The 14,848-nt window shown below is 42.5% G+C and overlaps 1 protein-coding gene and 1 non-coding gene across 2 annotated transcripts in view; both read right to left on the bottom strand.

Annotated features, from left to right (window-relative positions):
- Positions 1-14,526, bottom strand: part of FZD6 (frizzled class receptor 6) — a 35,111-nt gene extending 20,585 nt beyond the window's left edge. The window contains exons 1-2 of the mRNA XM_061123629.1: positions 14,359-14,526; positions 13,017-13,347 (exon numbers count right to left, since the gene is read on the bottom strand). Of these exons, the coding sequence (XP_060979612.1) occupies positions 13,017-13,193 (177 nt within the window). The 5' untranslated portion in view covers positions 13,194-13,347; positions 14,359-14,526. The remainder of the gene's footprint in view (positions 1-13,016; positions 13,348-14,358) is intronic.
- Positions 4,075-4,146, bottom strand: TRNAC-ACA (transfer RNA cysteine (anticodon ACA)). Its single transcript has one exon. It is a non-coding gene; the product is annotated as a tRNA-Cys (tRNA).
- Positions 14,527-14,848: the final 322 nt, after the last annotated feature.

Here is a 14,848-nt window from a genome sequence, read left to right on the forward strand (position 1 = left end):
TTTTTGAGAGGGACATTCTTATCTCCACCTCGTAGATGGGGAAACAGAGACTCTAAGAGCACCTTTTATAGAGTCAATAAGTAGTAAGTGGCAACCAGGATAGGAACCTGGGTCTACACTCCAGATTTGTCCTCTGTAACCCTGATGCTAAGCTGCCACCCAGCTCTCCCTGAAAACTACTCTTCCCCAAAGCACAATGCAGGCAGGAATGCCAATGTGAGTGGAGGCGAAGAAGGATATCAAAAGAGGACTGAGTCGTCTAACATAAAACAAAACCAATGTTCACAGGACATATTACTCAAAGACAATAAAACCTTAAACTATGTTTATCATATGCTGGATGATACATGTACCTCCTGAAGCTGGTAATTCTGGAACAGGTAATTTTATAACACATAATAGCACTTTAAATAATGGGTAGTCAGCCTGTTATTGAACTCGTCCCAAATGGTTGAAAAAACAGGAGGAGCATATTTCCCTCATCTTTTAAATAAAATTCTTGATGGAAATCATCTACGTTCCTTCATAAAATGTCCTGGGTTTCATTCTCAGAAACCAAACCTTGACTGAGATGTAAAGACTGCTAACATGACCCACTGTGACATTTCCTGTGTCCTTAATCTTGTACTCAGAATATCATCATGTTATTTAACTAGCATTTAGCATGGCAGGATTTTATCTAATTCTTCGCTGGAAATAATGCCAGTGCTGTAGTTCTGGTCCCAGCTCTGCCATTAACTACTGGTGTCACCTTTGGAAGGTGACTTTCTGTCTTTTAGCCTCAGAGCATTCATCAGGAAAATGAACGTGACGAACTCCTGGATAGCCTCTAAGGACACTTTGTGTCTCAAAAAGTTTGTGAAGAAGCTGACAAAGACGTGAATAGCAGAGGTGGACATACATTTCAAAGCAACCATTGGCACTACGATGAACATTTCTCCTAGTCCATTAACTAACTCTGTCCGTACTGAGCTCTAGAGTGAACATTTTCATTTCCATCTGCCCAGCAGTACAATTCTGGGGAATCCCAAAGTAGGTGGGATGCTGCACAAACTTAAGGATGGATGCAACCTGACAACAAAAATACAGACACGAAATCTAAGCTAGGCCATTCTTCCAGGCATTGAGATTCCTGTACAAAAGAACAGTCAGATTACTTGATGTATTTGCAGTGGGATCAATAATACCCATGGGGCCAAAGTAAGTGTCCAGGGACAACAGCTCAGGAAGTGCCTGCTGGCGCTGGTGACAGGGTGATGTTATGGCATGATCTTAACTGTGTGTTGTTCCTCTTTGCTTCTCTCTGGTTCTCCAGCCTCTCCAATGATCCAACAAGCCACCCAACATCCATCCATTTTCTGCTTCAGTTAGTCAAAGTGTGGTTCTATTGTTTGCAACCAAGACCAGCCAGCATGGCAATGATATAAAGAATGAGTTGTAAATGAACTTAGCGAAATGAGAGGAATTCTGGAACTAGTTTTCTGGCTAACTGGGGCCAAAAGCAAGTGAACATTCTGTCAGTGTTTAAAGATGGAAATCTGGAAGCCCATGACATATAGCAGAAAAGCAATTAATCACGTTATCTTATAATCACTCAGATTCAAAGAACTTCTTAGAATAATGTGCCCAGTGGAGACAAGGCTGAGTGGCTGCTACCAGAGAAACCGAGAAAGCTATAAAGAGCATCATGTATTCAAGGTCCGTGGGCTGAAGTGAGTGCTTCTAAGGGCACTGTTTGGCTTAGGAAGAAAGTGACAAACTGGCACCTGTAAATTCTCGGTTCAAGGTGTGGAGTGCAACACATGGATTAAAGGCCACTCCAGACTGGTAGGTGACACCTTTAGTAAGCAAGAAAACATACACACGAGGCCTGTCCTGGGTAGCTACAAGATGATGAGACCTCCGCACCTGCCCACCAGAATCTTAAAGGTTTATACAGAGGCCTTAACTGGGATCAATCACACAGACCATCTACTGGCCTCAGTACTGCTTTACTATCTCAAGGCTGAAGTTGAAAACCAAAGGTACGGACTGATCCTGCAGGTTATCAGATTACATCAGTTAAATTTGCTTCCCTATCGTATAAGAGATCTATCATGATAAGGAGGAATACTGTGATGAGTGGGACCTCAAGATGTGACGTGGGGGTACATGACAAGGTTCAGAGTACCCACGCCCTCAAGGCAGACCCTTATCCCTTGTCTGCTGGGGCACTCCTCCAAAAGATATACTTTGTAACAAGACAATAAATAGCCTCATATCCCATTCCCACCATTCTTCAATGTCTTCATCTGTAGGTAGAGCTCTACCCACCGTGCTCTGGAAAGGTCATGTCAAACTTAAATCTGGAAAAAGGATTATATATTATTTATAGGACACTATACATTTACATTGGTTTGAGGGTACTAGATTATGGAGGAAAGGACGAAATTTTAGATGGGGCTAAGATATACTGACATGAATGTATTGATTCTAGATTCAATGTGGTAGCTTCAGAGACTGGTCTTTTAGGGGTCAGATGATCAGTGGGTTTTTGACAAGGGCTTGGTGGGATCGTGTTGGAGGAGTTAATGGGGAGGACATGACCCATGAGCTGGACCCTGGCAACTGGAGGTCTCTCATCCCCTCTCCTGTCCTTGGAAGTTATGTTCACTGGCTTTCCCTGCCCTAGAAGCTGCCCAAGACTCATAGTCTGCCCAAGAACCGTACTGGCTTCCTGGATAAACATTTTTATGGTTGAAGTAGCCAAATGAAAAATATTAGAGATCTCCCTCTTGCATGGTAGGAAATCAAAAGCAATACTGCAGATGGGGCTTTCAGAGATAAGTAACACCCATATTCATGGGTAGCAATTCTTGGCATTTGTCCATTTTAACTGGATATGTTATTAATATATTGTCTTGAGCAACCTTAATCAAATGTCTAAGGTAGTTTTCCAGATGTGGTCTCTTTAATGCAACAAATCAGTACACCCTTGGCAACACATATGCAGCTTGAATCTGGCCAATGCTTTTTCCTCCAAAAGGAATTTCCTTTCACCTAGCAAGGAGAGCAACACGTCTTCACCAACTTGCCTCAGAGCATTCTCAAAGAGTGCAGCAGCAGCAGCCCCTGAAACCTGTTAGAAAGGCAAGTTCTCCATCCCACATCAGACCTACTGATTTTGGAGGTGGGGTCAGTGATTTGTGTTTTAATAAGCCCTACAGATGATTCTGCTGCACACTAGAGGGTGAGGAACACCGCCTTAGAGTAACATCAACTCTTCAGCTCTGTGCCTTAATTTCATTTGACCAGAGACTAGAGATTCAAAGCATATTACTGTTTCATAGGGCATCACACTAGCCCATCTTATTTAGGACAGAAAGCTGGTGAGGCCATAGATACATTCCAATGAGGATATTCAGTTCAGTTCAGTCGCTCAGTCGTGTCTGACTCTTTGCGACCCCATAAATCACAGCACGCCAGGCCTCCCTGTCCATCACCAACTCTCGGAGTCTACCCAAACTCATGTCCATCGAGTCGGTGATGCCATCCAGCCATCTCATCCTCTGCATTAACCCTAAATAAATAAAAGGGGCCTTTCACCTCGATTCTACTAACGGTTCCTGGCAGACACTGGACACACCAATGGAACACCTGGAGAGATAATCAGCCCAAGACCTCTCATGAACTGGGTGCTATCTGGTCACCTACTTATGACATCAGGTGTAGCCAAAAGCATTCCCTCTTCAAGTGGCCGGAGTAGAACTTAAGAGACAAGGGAAAGCTACTGCTCATATCCTCAGAATGCCTACTACCGCCATGTTACACCTTTTCCTTAAAACACACTGGCTAGCTCCCCATGCTATAATGACAGGATAATGGAAAGAACCACAGCACGGGCCTTGGCTTGCTGTTGCTGTAAGATCCTGAAGAGAAACTCTGGGTTAGGAGGCTAATAAAGTGAAAAGTGAAGTAGCTCAGTTGTGTCCAACTCTGCAACCCCATGGACTGTAGCCCACCAGGCTCCTCCCTCCATGGGATTCTCCAGGCAAGAATACTGGAGTGGGTTGCCATTTCCTTCTCCAGGGGATCTTCCCGACCCAGGGATTGAACCTGGGTCTCCTGCATTGTAGGCAGACGCTTTAACCTCTGAGCCACCAGGGAAGCCCCAGAAGGCTAACAAAGAGGAATCTGAAGAGAAAAAATATTTTTATTTTAAAAAATATATAAAATATACAGAGCTAAGCCTCTGCAGAGTGGTCTTTGGTAGTGTCTTATCTATACCTTGCCTCCCTTTGTACTAAAACTGCAGATTATATAAACATTTGGCACTTTTCTGAAGCCCCTGGTACGTGGAAGAAGCCACGTTACTAGTGACCAAGGAAGGCCACGTGACTGTCAAGCATCTGATTCTGAGCTCAGCATTTGTGCTTTCTACTTCTGGTAACGTACACAGTAACTCAAGAAGTGGTAAGAGCTTTATTTCCTACCTTAATATGTCACCAAAAAGAAATCCAATTTCCAGTGATAGTAATGAAAACAGAGAAAGTGAAGAAGTTTAAAAAATGATTGAAACAAAAGTGGTTCACTGTAGCTAGGAAACAGACTCACTAAAGAGCCAAAGGGGTCCTCAACTGTTTATACTTCACAAAATAAATACTTTCCAAGTGGTTACAAGAGTCTTGAGTAAATTCTCTGAGAATGTTAATTGACTAGGATATAATCAAGTGGTACAAACTTTGCCACTTATTATCATGAATGTGACCAACCTCAGGCAAGTCAACTTCTTTTTAAAAAAATGCAAAGCAGGGCCTGGGATATAAGAAAAAGAATAATAAGCAGAAATTTGCATTATTTCCACAACAGAAAACTGATTAAAGTACTTCTTAGCTCAGTGGTAAAGAATCCACAGGAGACATGGTTTTGATCCCTGGGTCGGGAAAATCCCCTGGAGTAGGAAATGGCAACCTCCTCCAGTATTCTTGCCTAGAGAATCCCATGGACAGAGGAGCCTGGCGGGCTACAGTTCATGAGGTTGTAAAGAGTTGGACATGACTGAGTACAGCATAACCACAGCAACAAAGCAGTGAGCACTATAAATTTTAAACTATTTCTCCAAATGAGCTTTCCTTTGGAAATTAGACAAATATACATTAAGTTCTTGGCACTGCAAAATAATCTATCCACTGAAGGGTCAATTTTTAAATTTAAAATTTGTTACTTAAGGGGATTTAAGTAACAAATTTAAGCAAAATTAAGTAATAAATTAAGTAAAATTTGTTACTTAATTTGTTACTTAAGTCCCCCCTCCTTAGAGGAACTTCCTTGGTGGTCCAGTAGCTAACACTTGGTGGTCCCAATGCAGGAGGTCCAAGTGTGATCCCTGGTCAGGGAACTAGGTCCCACATGCCACAGCTAAGATCTGACAGAGCCAAACAAATAAATAAAAAGAAATATTAAAAAGAAATAAACTTATAGCTTAGAGAGTATGGCCAAGATGGTGGAGCAGGAAGACTCTGAGCTCACCTCCTCCCACAGGCACACCAAAATTCCAGCTATGTACACAGCATCTACTGATGAACATGACCTGAAGACTAGCAGAAAAGATCTTCCACAACTAAAGACATAAAGAAGGAACCACAATGAGACAGGTAGCGGAGGTAGTGATACAGTACAGTCAAGATCGACTCCCCAGGGTAGGCAATCCACAAACGGAAGGATAATCACAACTGCAGAGGTTTTCCCCGAGGAGTGAGGGTCCTAGCCCTACATCAGCTCCCTAAGCTGGGGGTCTCACACTGGGAAGATGAGACCCAGTATGCCTAGCCTTAAAGGCCAGCAGCCCTGCACACAGGAGAGCTGGAGAGATGCAAGAAAGAAACATTCCAAAAAAAAAAAGAAAGAAAAAGACATTCCACACTCAAAGGGCACAGACAAAACTTCACACACTCCAAGTGCCAGTGCAGGGGCAGTAATGTGACCAGGTAAGACCACCTTGCTGATCTTAGAGAGCCTCCCAGAGAGGCAGAAGGCAAGGGACTCCTCCTGGGGAAACAGACACTGGTGGCACCCATCTGGGGAAGCTCATTCTACCAGGAGGACAATGATGCTGGCAAGTGCCATTTTTGAGTCTTCCATCTAGCCGATTAGTGGTGGGGGGTCCACTACCACTGGTGGCCACCAAACAAGTGAGGGATGTGGCAGCCAGTAGGGCCAGGGGCCAGACCCACCGACCAGGGTACCCACAGTAGTCAGCCCTGTCACATCAGGAGGGCCCACACAGGGGACACCTTTAGAGCATTTGGCCCTGGTGACCAGAGAGGAGTGTTCTGCCAGGCCCCATGGGATGTCTCTTACATAAGACCAGTTCTCCAAGACTGGGAAACATAACTGACCTACTTAATACATAGAAATAAGCACAAGGAATTTGGCAAAATGAAGAGACAGAGGAATATGATCCAAATGAAGAAACAAGACAAAACCTCATAAGAACTAAGTACAGAGGAAATTCTCGACCTACCAGATAAAGAGTTCAAGATAATGACCACAAGATGCGCAAATGAATTCAGAAGAATGGATAAATACAGTGAGAAATTTAACAGAGCTTAAAATTATAAAGAAGAATTAAATAGAACTGAAGAATACAATAACTGAAAGAAAAAATACACTGCAAGGAATAAACAGTAGATTAGATAATACAGAGGACCAGATCAGTGAATTGGAATACAGAGTAGTAAAAATCTCCCAAGTTGAACTGAAAAAAGGAAAGAGAATTTTTAAAAATGAGGCCAGTTTAAGAGACCTCTGGGACAGCATCAAGCACACTAACATTTGCATTATAAGGGTCCCACAGGGAGGAGAGAGACAGAGAAAGGGGCAGAGACTTTACTGGAAGAAAATTTATAACTTGAAAGACTATAATTCACATTCAGGTACACCTTGAACAAACATCAATGAATGGATACATAACACATATACAAACTAGAGTAATAAAAATTTAATATCTACATGCTGCATTCTCAAGGAAAGGTGATAATCACAACACAACAGTCTTCCCATGGTGTAAAAGAACCACATCCCTTTGTGGCAGGCTCTCCTGAAATCAAAACTAATATCCTAGACTGTACAATGTCAAGGAATGGCCCTAGGATCCTTGCGCCTATCAAAGAGACTCCTAGGAGAAATATTGTCCCCTGTTTCCATACAGGTCTAACCTTGATTCTGTAGACTCAGAAGTGGTCAAGGTGCTCTCTCTTTTAATGCAGAACAATGTCAGGAAGGAAGGTAAGTTTATATCTTCATTTAAAATGCAACAGTGGCCACTATACACACAACTGATCTGGAATACTTTTCCGTATCTATTTCACTTTAAATGACTCAATACATGACTTTCAGAATAGTTACACTTATTTTCAGAAAGTCTTCCCTAACAAAATACAGAGGTTAGTCATATTAAACATTTCCTTTCCCATGGGATAGAAGTGGAGTCCACTAGACTCATCAAAAAGCAGATGAATGTGTTTAAAAACCAATGCCCAATAGAAGCTGACTTTTTCTTAAAAGTTTGTTTATACAGTTTTTCTCCATCCCCTTATTTTTAATTGAATAGAGACATTTTAATAGTGCAATTAACAGGTGAAAGGAAAGGGTTTTTTTGGCTCATTTCCCTCTAGGCCGTTCAAAAGTGGAACAACCACATGCTGTTCCAAACACAATACTTGACTTAGCTTTTGCCTAGGCGTTAATGTAGGCAATTCAAAAAGAAAAATACAATATTCCGGTTTCCATTTTCCCTAGATCAGTCTCAGCTCTTTTTGGATGAAATCAGTCTCTCAGGGGACATCAACCTCACAATTTGAGAAACAATGCTCTAGATATGAAACAAAAAGCAACACAATGGAAAACCAGCAACCATTTGTTTTCACACTTGGAGAGTTACACTGTACAACATCCTTTTCATTATAAAGCCAAGTAACTACTCAGAATTGTAAATTAACTCTTTGTAATACAAATTAATTCAGCCTCAGATAATAAAATAAGGAAAAAAAAATCAAAGTCCTTTATTTCAGGTAATCTCTGAAACAAAACTAAAGGACCAGGATATCTTGGTCAGATCCTTTGGTTTGTGATAAATTTGACTTTAAAAAATTTATCTGGAAAGTTAATAACATATAACACATATGGTAACACATTAATAAGAATGCACAAAAATGATTATTTATTACATGCTATATGTATGTAACCCTTAAGAAGATTTTCAAGTACTTTAAACCAGGGTTCAGCAAATTATAACCTGTGGGCCAAAAATGATGCACTGTATTGAAACACATCCACACTCATTTGTTATTTGCTACAACTGAAGAGTTGAATAGCTGTGCCAGAGACCAAATGTTTTGCAAAGCCAAAAGTACTATTTAGCCCTTTACAGAAAAAGTTTGTGTTCCCTGTTCTAAACCAGTGGGTCTCAAAATTTAATGCTCCTAAGAAACACCTGAACAGCTTGTTATCAATTTCCTGGGCTCTACTTTCACAGATCATGGTTCAGTAGGTTGGAATGGGGTCCATGAACTTTCACCTTTAACAAGCTCACAAGCTGCTGGTCTATGAACTAAACTTTGACAAACCACTTTTCCCTAAACCATCTCATATAATCACAGATCAGCAATGACCACAAATTCTATAAAACAGGATAGTCATCACATATAATGAAAACTAAGGCATAAAAGAAGAAGGAAATAGATCTCCTGACTTATATGAAATTCACGATAGCTAAGAAGGCACAACTGGTTGCCACAGTCAACAGATAATTCTTCACTCCCTCATCCTAACATTAGTGATAGTGACAGTGTTGGTCGGTCAGTCATGTCTGACTCTCTGCGACCCCATGAACTGTAGCTTGCCAGGCTCCTCTGTCCATGGAATTCTTAAGGCAAGAATACTGTAGTGGGTTGCCATTCCCTTCTCTAGGGGATCTTTCTGACCCAGGGATTGAACCAGGGTCTCCTGCATTGCAGGCAGAGTCTACCATCTGAGCCACCAGGGAAGCCCCTAACATTACACCAGGGAGCATCCTAACATTAATTCACAGTGAATCCTGGAAATTCAACAGGGACAGCAGGAACGCAAAGCAATTGGGTTGGAGGTGTAAAACCCCATCAGTTCTTCAGAGAAGTTATAAAACACTTTTTAAAAATAAAAGCCCCTTTATATTCAGTTATAATTTAATACTTGACTGGACTATAAATAAAGTCAACATTTGAAAAGAAATCTGACACATATGGTTTATAATACAAAGGTTCAATCAAAAGATTAATTCTTACACATCATATAAATAAATATAAATTTTAAATTAGTTAAAGGGTTAGTTAAAAATCTAGTCCTTTAAATTAAAAAAAATACATGTCAAGCTAGTATGTGAATGAACACAGATGATACAACCGATGTTATTTTATTAGAACTAGCTCAGGTAGATCAAAGGTGGATGATATGTAAACCACGAAAGATATTAGTGCCTTTCACTTAGACTCTGCAAAAGATACAGAGGAAGGGAAAGATTTGGAGGGAAAATTCTCTTTGCTGATTTATTAGAATAGGAAACATCTCCTTTTCCTTTAGTCAGCCTTTATTGAACATCTACCAGGCTCAGAGGCATTGTAACAGGCATCAGAAAAGAATAAACATCCCTCCTCTCAATGAGCTCACAAACTCATGAGAGAGCTATGTAAGTCATGTGACATGGTAACCACATGGTAACCACAGGACACTTGCAGATATTACGTACTATCAGAGTGTACAGTGAGCTGATTAAATATGCTCGGGAGGAAAGTGAAAGGAAGGCTTCCCTAGACATAGAGTTACTTTAATTGAGACCTGAAAAGACTGAGCCGATGAAGAAGGGCAGGTATTGAGGCAGTGGATACAATATATGCAAAGGTATGGAAGTGAGAGGGAATAATATGAATCTGAGTTCTACAAACAGGTCAGTTTGGCTGAAGCAGAGTGTATAATGTGGAAAGCAGCGAGACGGGCAGCTGGACAGGAAGGCAGGGTCATATACAAAGAACGCTAGGTGTCATGCTGGTCAGGTCTGTATTTTTCCGGCTTTAGGGAAATAAAGAATTTTAACCCCAGAGAGGACTGCAGATATTTGCATATCAATAAAATCACTTTGGCACCACCAGAGGGGACAGACTGAAGCCAGAAGATTTTATTTTCAATCTAAAAATTCTGACAAGACTTTGGATCCAAGGCATGGATGAGAAAGAGAAAGGTAAAACTGATTAGAGGTTAAAAAAAATCTCCCAGCTTAACTTTTATTGACGTTTATAAAGAAGCAGCAAAGACTGAAATTAACACATGACATTCTAATCTGAGGAAGTATTTTGTTGTTGTTATCTAAGAAAGGCAAGGGTAAAAAAAAAAAATACATAAAATAGTTAAAAGATGACACTACGGTCCATGGTGACAGAGAAGACTGCATCAGACCATAGTGCTCAAATCACAACTTCTAGCTTCATAGTGCTCAAATCACAAGCAAATCACAACTTCTTGGGGCTTCAGTTTTTCACCTATATAATGACAGGTTCAAAGCTTCCTAACCTGGCCTATAAACAGAAGTATATTTCAATACAATTGGTTTCCTTTGTAATCCTACTCATTTCATTTAAAATTCTGAGAATGCATCAATGGCACAAAAGAGGATAAGAAACTCTGCATGATATTTAAGTCATTTGCGTGCAGGCTAAGTTGCTTTAGCTGTGTCCAACTCTTTGTGACCCTATGGTGGCTACGTAGACCGCTAGGTTCCTCCGTCTGTGGGGATTCTCCAGGCAAGAATACCGGAGTGGTTGCCATTCCCTCCTCCAGGGAAGCTAGAGCTGAATACTTTGGCTCCAACACTTTGGCCGCCTGATGTGAAGAGCCAACTCACTGGAAAAGACCCTGATGCTGGAAATATTGAAGGCAGGAGGAGAAGGGGATGACAGAGGATGAGGTGATTGGATGGCATCACTGACTCAATGGACAAGAGTTTGAGCAAGCTCCAGGAGATAGCAGAGTACAGGGAAATCTGGTATGCTGCAGTCTATGGGGCTGCAGAGTCAGACAAGACTTAGCGACTGAATAAGAACAACAAAGGCTGACTTAAGTTGATATTATTTTGCCTTTCCATTTCCCTTTCTTCTTTTGTAGACTTAGGCTAATGCTGATATTAAATGACTGCTTGATATCTTTCTTTTACATCCTTAAAGCAACTGAAAAGTGACTTATGGAATAAAACTCAATAGTAAGAGGTAGGAGAAAGTTTAGTGCATGAGAAAGATTATATAATGAAGAAATTAGTAGTGTCAGCAATCAAGTAAAGGAGGACATTTCTTGGGTATGTCCAGACACAAAACTACCTGGGAAAGAAGTTAGGTAAGTAAAAAAATAACTCTTTCAGGGGTCAGAAACAATTGGCTTTAAAAAGACATGCATAAAACAAAAACTCATTCTTATCATCTTAAAACTTCAGTATCTAATAGCAGGGAGGCATCTCTCTATATATTCATAATGGTACTTCTCTATGATAAAGAACTCTAAAGAATCTGAATTTTAAGGTCAATGTCAGCATTCTAACTTCAAATGTATATAGCTATTACACAAAAAGGAAACCAGATTAAAAAAAATTTTTAAGAAAGCTATAAGAAATGTTATAAAACAGAGAAAATGCGAATGAATGTTATAATTATTTCTTGAAGTTACTCACACTACATGATTTAATAAGATTAAATGATCAAAATAGTTCTGATTAGCCAATGGAAATCTCACCACATCATCTGTTCAGTGCTCAAAGTGACAACTTTGCACTGGTTTGGAAATCTACTGAAAGATTATGGTAATACATTGATAATTTGCCATATCTTTTAAAAGTACTTCTACTCAGTAATCAAAAGCCCTCCTATTTCAGACAAGAGTCTACAATGAGGTAGCTGGACAACTATTCAATTAAACAACAGGGGGAAGACTGCAAAATCAAGGCTAGTCAGTTTTTAAAGCTGTGTCTATATTAAAATTGCCGGGGTTTCAACTCTTAGAAACAATCTGAGGGAAATAAGCCTTAACCTTTCTCAGCCTTTCTGGAGAAAATCTACAAAAACATTTGTCTCCTTTCCTTCACAAAATTTATCATCCTAACAGATCTGTAGGAGAGGACAGGTTCCTGTCTCTACAGGTAACTCTTTCTTCCCACACCTCCCTAGCCATCTGCATATCTCCAAACCAGAGGCAGGCAACTGAGGCACCTGCGGCAATCTTTACTGTCACTCTGCTCCTCCCCTGATGTGTGGTTTCTTTTAAGGTCAGGAAGATCTCCTGGAGAAGGAAATGGCAACCTACCCAGTACTCTTGCCTAGGAAATTCCATGGATGGAGGAGCCTGGTGGGCTACAGTCCATGGGGTCGCAAAGAGTCGGACACGACTGAGCGACTTCACTTTCTTTCTTTCTTTTTACAAAGACTACTTAGGCACTATACTTTAAAAAAAGTCACTTCTTAGCAAAACACTATCTACAGCCCCCAAATCCCCAAAATCTTCTAGTCACTGATTGGCTTCAGACAAACAGGCCCAAGTGAACATAACAACTACTCATGAAAATATATGTAGTCCAAGCACTTCAGTCCAGGCAATAGAAGATTATATGTTCAATGAATTAATAAAAATTCAGAATTCACATTTTTTACCATGAGGAACTACCAAATTGACTCAGGAGAGCAAAATATCTGCCAGGTGCACGATATTTCAAAATCATTCATAACTACAATTCATAGAGAATGAACCCTATCTTATGCAAATCCGCTAAACAAAGCCACAAATGTACACAAATATAAGTCAGTAGGGAGATTTAATTTTCAAAGGCATTTATTCAAAGTAGGACTTATTTACAACTTGAAGAAATCCCTTACTGTTATCTTTTTTTTAAAAAGGGGTTGCATTTATAGCTTACTCCAGAACAGAGCATAAACTATTCTTCCATAAATATATGAAGAACTACTTACCTCCATTTCCACAGCAGCAATACTCTGGTCATAATGACCCATCAAATTAGGGAAAAACGTCATGTTGTAGGCCATTTTCATACATCTGGGAACAGTAATTGGTTCACAGGTGAAAAGACTGTGCCCTCTTACCAGGGGTAGAAAAATACATGTCCACAAAAATATAAATGTTTCCATTCTCTTCAAATTCCTAATTTTACCACATGGCTTGGATTAATCACTCTTCATTCTCAGATTTCCATCCAAAGATAAAATGTTCAAATTCCTCATTTGATTATTTTACCATTTTGAAGGAAGCTCTTTTTCCTGAAAATGAGTTCTGGGTCAAGTACTGTAAAAACAATCAAAAGGGTGTATCAGCAACATTTGTTATCGACTCGAACGCAAACGTCAAAGTGCAGAGTTTCATGCTAGGTAATTAACACCGGGAAAACGACGGAAAATTTTGTCCCATCAATTACTGTTCCACCTGCCCTGGCGCAGAATCTATGACTAGCGGAGGAAATCTCATCTCTAGGGACGGGATGACTGGAGGTTCGTGCCGTACGGAACCCAGGGTAAAAGCGGGGCACTGGACGAGTGAGGTGGAGAAAATGGTGGGGCTGGGAACAAGTTAACGAGGATTAACAGAACTGTAAAATCTAAAAGGCCCCGTCGGCTGTCTTATTACGCACAAGGAAACTGAGTTCCAGGGAAATTCCTTAAGATCTCACGAGTTCTTAAATTCTTTAAAGACTCTAAAGGACCAGCTTTTGTGGCACTCTTCTGGAGACGAACTTTTTTGTCTTTAAAAAGTCTAACCAGAGAGAGACTTACAGGATTCCTACTGCGGAGGAGCGAAACGAGTGTTCAAAAGGCTGGGGGGCGGGGGCGAGGAGCGATCTTACTGAAAAGAAAAAGGAGCAAAGCTGTCCCGGGAGGCCGACGGAGTTGCGGTGGGAGGGAAGCTGTGGGCACTGAGCCACAAATCGTCACACCCGTCACCCCATCCCCCCAAAACACACACACAGCCACGAATCGTCGCACCCCCTCACCCCAGCCCCCCAACACACACACACACACACAGCGCCGGGCAGGGCAACGCGCCCCACCCCCGGGCACCTGCCCCAGGCCCAGCGCCGTGCTCCGCGTCCCTGGCCCCGTGGGGACCAGCATCGCAGCGCCCCAGCTTCCTGGGAACCTCGGGCCAGCGCGGACCGTCCGGCCGCAGCCTTTCGCGCACCTGCGGCTCGGAGCGCGCGCCCCCCGCCCACCCCGCACCCCTCGAGGCCCGCCCCGCTCGCCCCGGCGCCCGCCCTCCCGCCCGCGGCCACTCGCCCAGTTGGCGCCCGAGGAACCTCACCTGGGGCGGCGGTCGAAGGCACCCGTTCCTCCCTGTCCCCGTCCAGCCCACCGTCCCCCCGCGGCCAGCGACGGCTCCAGGGAGCGTCCGGGACTCCGGCAACCACGGGAGCCGGGAGTCGCACGGCCGGGCGAGAGCTGAGCAATCCCGCGAGACAGCGCCGCCAGGTCGGACGGGCAGGTCCCGGCTCGCGGCGGCGGCGGCGGCAGGCCTGGCTCTCCGCCCGGGCCCCACCCGCGCCGCGCCGTCCGGGTCTGGCTCCGGGCTCCGGGCTCCGGGCTCCGGGCTCCGGGCTCGCCCCACCCGGCAGGGACGAACGGTGTCGCGGGGGCGAGGTCCGGCTGCGGGGCCGGGGAGCCCCCTCCACCTCGCCGTCTCTTATGTGCCCTCCCGCAGGGGTTCAGCCTAGAAGGGTTTTTTTGTTTTTTTTTTTTTAAGTTCTTATTGATTCCCAGATAAAACTACTTTTAGAAAAACCCAAGTTATTTCG

The sequence above is a fragment of the Dama dama genome, chromosome 21, assembly GCF_033118175.1.
Source record: "Dama dama isolate Ldn47 chromosome 21, ASM3311817v1, whole genome shotgun sequence".
Lineage (NCBI taxonomy): Eukaryota > Metazoa > Chordata > Mammalia > Artiodactyla > Cervidae > Dama > Dama dama.